Source organism: Eulemur rufifrons, chromosome 2 (genome assembly GCF_041146395.1).
Source record: "Eulemur rufifrons isolate Redbay chromosome 2, OSU_ERuf_1, whole genome shotgun sequence".
Classification (NCBI taxonomy): domain Eukaryota; kingdom Metazoa; phylum Chordata; class Mammalia; order Primates; family Lemuridae; genus Eulemur; species Eulemur rufifrons.
Genome location: NC_090984.1, coordinates 55,091,857 through 55,097,856, shown reverse-complemented (window position 1 = coordinate 55,097,856; position 6,000 = coordinate 55,091,857). Strand labels below are relative to the sequence as shown.

Here is a 6,000-nt window from a genome sequence, read left to right as displayed (position 1 = left end):
AACACTTCAAACCTACTAGTATGGCAAAAGTCCAAAACACTTACAACACTCAGTGTTGGTGAGGATGTAACAACAAAAACTCTCATTTGTTGCAGGTGGGAATATAAAATAGTACAGCTACTTTGGAAGGCAGTTTGGCAGTTTCTTACAAAACTAAATTGTGCTCCTCGGCATTTACACAAATGAATTGAAAACTTACGTTCACACAAAAACCTGCACATGGATGTTTATAGCAGCTTTATTCATAATCGCCAAAATGTGGAAGGAATCAGGATGTCCTTTAGTAGGTGCACTGATAAATGGATATATTGAGACAATGGAATATTATTCAGCACTAAAAAGAAATGAGCTATCAATCCATCACAAGAAATGGGGGAATGCAAATGCATATTAATGAGTGAAATAAGCCAATGTGAAATGGCTACATATGGTACGATTTCAACTACATGACTTTCTGAAAAAGCAAAACTATGAACAGTAAAAAGATCAGTGGTTACTTGAGGTTAGAAGAGAGGGAAGGATGAATAGGTGAACACAAAGAATTTGTAAGGCAGTAAACTATTCTGTATAATACAGTAACAGTGGATATATGTCATTATACATTTGTGAAAACCCATACAATGTACAGCACCAAGAGTAAACCCTGAAGTAAACTGCGGACTTAGAGTTATAATGGTCTGTCAGTGTAGGTTCATCAATTGTAATAAATGTACTAGTTTGTTGCTGGATGTTCATAGTGGGGAAGATGAGTGGAGGCAGAGGGTATAGGGGAACTCTGTACTTTCTGCTCTATTTTGCTGTGAACCTAAAACTGTTCTAAAAAATAAAGTCTATTTTTTTTTAAAGTTGTCTATGGTCAACGTAGTAATGCTGAAAAATTACATTTTTAAAATCAGTTATAAAATAACAAGTAAGAGTTAATGACATTTTTCTTGATTGTGCAATAATGTTGAAACTCTTGAAACATAAATGTATTCAAAACAAAAATGATAAATCACTTCGGTGACATCCAGTGGAATAAGTTTGATTGGCTAAATAAAGTTACCACATTTTCATCTTCATTTTCAAATGCCTCTGTATCATGACATTATTGGCAGAGATGGGAACAAGAAAGAGAGAAGGAGGAAGAGACACTAGTGTGATGAAAGAAAAGAAATGTTACAGAATGAGGGTTGCAGATGAAGTAAAAGGAAAAATAAGAGGCACATATCACACAGAGGTCATTGGGAGGATATGTTAACAAAAAAGAAAGAGTGAATCCTGAGAAAGTTGGCAATAATAATGAAAAAGCCATTGACATTTTACCAATTAATAAATGGTTCCATTAACTACTTCTGATTAAGGTATGTTTTTCTAAGAAATAAAGAAAAGATAATGAGAAAAAAAATCATAATAATTGAGAAACTATGTAATTCCTTTGTATAGAAATGGCAGCTTAGTGAAAACAATGTTCAAAAATGCTTTTCAAGAATTATGAATATAATTAGATGTGCTGTAGTTGTCAGGCACTGGGGACACCTAAAAAAAAAAAAGAAAGAAAGAAAATGCACCAAATTTATTCAGTGTCAGTGAATATCCCACCTTAAAGAAGTAACATTACTATCTGCAATAGTACAAATAAATGGACTATGAAGACCACTGAAATACCAAAACAATAAGGTGACATGTGTCTAAATAAAAATCTGGTGGTTTTGGTTTTCTGTGTGTTTACACAGCAGCAAAAGTTGCAGAGACCTAGAAGTAAAGTTGAGTCTGAAAGATGTCTGGGTAGTATAACTTCATTCTCTTGAGGGTTACCAGATTTTTGGTAAAAGGTCACCAATAGTTATCATCCAGCCCAAATCAATGACCTATTTTCAATCCTGTCTATCATTTTTCTGAAGGATTGACACCAGTAACTATTCTTTACTTGTGTAAACTCTCTCTTTCTGAGATTTCTGGCATTACCATTCTTTTCCTGCCTTTGCTGAATTCTCATTAATCCTCTTAATCCTTTAGATTCCCTGTCATATAGTATATATATCTATTGGTGTGCCTCAAGACTTGGGGAAAGGATACTAAAGATACAGGAGACTTTTAAAAATTCTTTTTCTGTTGCTACTCTCATTTCCTCACATAATTTCAGCTCTCATTTCTATGGTGATCAATATAAAGCAACATCTCGAGGATCAGACCTTTTAATTGAAGGATCTAATCCATATCTTTATTCCACAAAACATCTTTAAATTGAAATTCTGCTGTATTTTGACAATCAATGTATTTAAAATAAAACTACTTATTGCACTTCTACCTCACTTTCCATCTTTTACTTGTACTTCTGTTCCCATGGATATTTTTGGAAAGGTTTTATTTCTCCTTTTCCTCTTTTGGGTTTGGTATAATGAAGATCCAATTTATCCTTAAACCTTTCCCTTAATACTTATATACAATAACCTAATTCTTATCTTGCCAGATGATTTAATACTTGGTTTTATATTGTCTTGTCTTTTCATTTTTAATGTATATATTATTCCCTTTTCAATTGATCTACAAGCCCTTTAGAAATGTAATATCTTTAGTATCATATAGAGCTCTCAAAACTATAAAAATCTGTAAAATTCGTAGTTATTGACTGAGTAGCTGAAAAAAAACACCAATGCTAAAATCAATTTTCTTTATCCAGTTATCTTTTGTTACAGAATTATATATACAGAGTCAGTGCATATATCTCAATTTTCTAATGAAATAACAATCTTAGATTTACTTGCCTTGTCCTCCAAGTGCAATTCTAGAAAGCGTAGATAAGCCACAGGTGCAAATGCATCAGCTGAATGTATGACTACTTCTGATGAATCCCTAAAATACAAAAATTTTATAATGTATTTATTTACTATGTAAGTTATGGCAAATCACTCCTGCTACTGACTAGAAAAGACCAAAAATTCTTGTTTTGTATTTATTTCCACTGGTATACAACATGTTGTGATTAATATATATTTTTTAATAATCCAATATGTAATTGGGAAAAGGATTGAGAATACTATGCTTTAAGAAAAAACAGTGAAGCTTTTCATCTTTACTTGGACACACAGTTCAACTTTTAGGTTCACTCAAAGCTCTCTAAAAAATTTTGAGACTTAAAATCCTGTTCAATTTCATTTTCACAAATTTTCTTGGTATGGGCTAAGCATTAAACATTAGTGCTTTATCTTCATTATTCTTTTCATTTTCAAGAGGTAATTCATTCAGTGTTTCACACAAAATCTCAATTATCCTTCACAAAAGAAGTACTGGTGATGGTTTTTAAGCTCTAGATGAACTCTTCACACTGCAATATCATTGCTATTAAAATTGATTGTCTGACATAGTAATTACCACATTCAGGTAAAATGGTATGAACTGCTTGCTGGCACCATATGGATACACGTAAATTAACTCAACTTTTATCAAAGATACCCTGTAAAGCACATATGAAAAACTAAGATTATGTGTGAAGTTCTAATAACTAATTATTTTTTATTGTTTATTAAGAGAGCAATGTTTTGCATTTCAACTAAAAATTTAAAAATAGAAATTACTCATTTCTCTTAAATGCCTTGGGAAGTAGTTCCATTGTTAATAGATTATTAGGATTTTGGACACTGTAGCACAGCAAAATAAATCTTTACTTTGACTCTTTGCCACTAATCTAAACACATTCTTGATTCACTTTTGTGATGCAAAGTTACTCAGCAGCAACAGAAGAAACCTCAAAATATTTGGCTCTAGAATATTAAATTTTCACAAGCAAAATATGTTGACTTCCCACTTGAAAGATTCAAGATCAAGAAAAAAGTATGTTTGATGATCAAAAAAACAAATTATCATTCATGAACCTTTAGTATAAGATATGCCTCTTGCTAACGCTTAAGAAAAATAACATTAAAAGGGACTTCTATGACATTAAAAGGAAAGCAACTTATATTAGAACAGAAATAGAATCATTAGAGTTAGGATCCTGGTGGAAAGAAATATATACCTTGCCTTCACAGGCTACATCAACCAAAACATGTCTCCAGGTATGATAAGGAGGAGGAAAAGGAAAGTACAGGGGTGGCCCTCTTGCTTGCTATCTCCTGCCCCTCTTGCTTGACCTCCACTTGGTTTGTTAGCCCTAACCTTGCTGTTTCTCCATTTCCTCCAGAGCTGCCTGCTCTGGTCCTATCTTGGCTCCTTAATCAGATTCAAACCTCAATTCCTGTTTATGATCTCACTCGTATATTAAATTTTAATCTCTCTGTTCTTGACCTTGGCCTTGGAAACTGACCTTGAGCCTTAATTATGCCTAATCTAGGCAGCTTGGCTTTGATATTCTTGACAACGGAGTCCACCAAAACTATAATTAACCTGAACCAATACTATCTCTGTGGAATGGACTTCAGGTTCTCCTTTCTTAGGTTAGTTATCCCCAGTAGAAACAGAAGGAGGACAGCAAATAACTCACTTAACTGATGTAATTACTGTACTCTGAATCAAGATTGTTATTCAGAGAGAATATATAACATTCTGAGCACTAAATGAAGACAACTGTGATTTTTATGGATTCTATTAAATCCATAATCTCTAATTGACTAACATCATTTTATTCACGTATATAAAGTAAGAGCTTACTGGGAGAGACTAGATTGCAAATGAACAGTTTTTTATTTTCAAATAGAATAATGCCACGATTGGTCTTCTCTTTTTCATAAATTACCACCTGACACTCAACTTTCAAGGATCTCTGGTTTCTGTTTGTTTCATGGATTTCTCTGAATCTAAAAAGGAGAATCTATCAGATTATTCTCAGATTAACCCAGAAAATTAAGACCAATTACGCCACAGCAATAAGGCTTTCCAATTGGCTGTCCTCCTCCCCTTTCCTTATTAATACAAGTAATCGGTGTGATGGTCATCACCTCTCATACAGCTGAGGCTTTTCCACAGCCACGAATTCACCCATGTTCCCTTTCATTGCTGTGTTAGGCTCACCCCTACTTACAACATCAAAAGGGCAGCAGAGTCTGCCCTGAGCCTTTCTTCCATGATACCAGGCTCCTGAGATGTGGGGTCACGCTCTACCTCTCAACTCAAAAGAAAAAAAAAAAACTCTGGTATTATCTTTTGAAACTCAGCCATGGTCTTTGTTCCCAACTCTCCAGTAAAAAGATAACTGCACTAGTTTCGGGCCGAGGCACTGTTTACCTCTCTTGCTCAAACATATGGTTTCTGTATTCATTAAAATGTACACAGATATTCCCTGTGGACTCACACTTATCCTCACAGACATCTCAAATGTTATTTCCAGAAAGCCTTCTCTAACAGCCTCACACAGTGCTAGTTTTCTCCTTTATGTGCTTTAGTACTATGTTTATAGCCCTTTCACAATATGTCCACTATGTTATAATTATGTATTTGTGCACCTGTCTTCCTTCTGAGGGAGAGAGCAGTTCTGTTCATCTTTGTCTGACCCTGTTCCACTCTATCTCTGGCCCAGTACAGAGTACATTGCCTGGTATTCCTTAGATATTTGTTAAATAAATAACCATATAGCCACTCACTCACTGACTCACCCAGAACAATTTTCAGTCTTGTGAGCTCCATCCGTGGTAAGTGCCCTATACAGGTATACCATTTCTTATCTTTTATACCATATTTTTACTGTCTCTTTTCTATGTTTAGATACACAAATATTTACCATTGTGTTCTAGTTGTCTACAGTATTCAGTACAGTAACATGCTGTAAGGTTTGTAGCCTAGAAGCAGTAAGCTATACCATATAGCCTAGGTGTGTAGTAGGCTACCATCCAGGTTTGTGTAAGCACATTCCAAGATGTTTGCACAAAGACAAAATCATTTAATGACACATTTCTCAGAATGTATCCCTGTCATTAAATGATACATGACTGTACATACTTTCTCATATATGCATATTGTATATAAACATATTCATGTATGTGCACATATGTACCAATAATACCATATAACATCTCTAGCATAATA

The 6,000-nt window shown here is 34.1% G+C and overlaps 1 protein-coding gene across 1 annotated transcript in view; it reads right to left on the bottom strand.

The window, feature by feature from the left end:
• Positions 1-253: 253 nt before the first annotated feature.
• Positions 254-6,000, bottom strand: part of DPH6 (diphthamine biosynthesis 6) — a 170,375-nt gene continuing 164,628 nt past the window's right edge. Inside the window, exons 8-9 of the mRNA XM_069461940.1 lie at positions 2,748-2,835; positions 254-1,518 (exon numbers count right to left, since the gene is read on the bottom strand). Coding sequence (XP_069318041.1) covers positions 1,465-1,518; positions 2,748-2,835 — 142 coding nt within the window. The 3' untranslated portion in view covers positions 254-1,464. The remainder of the gene's footprint in view (positions 1,519-2,747; positions 2,836-6,000) is intronic.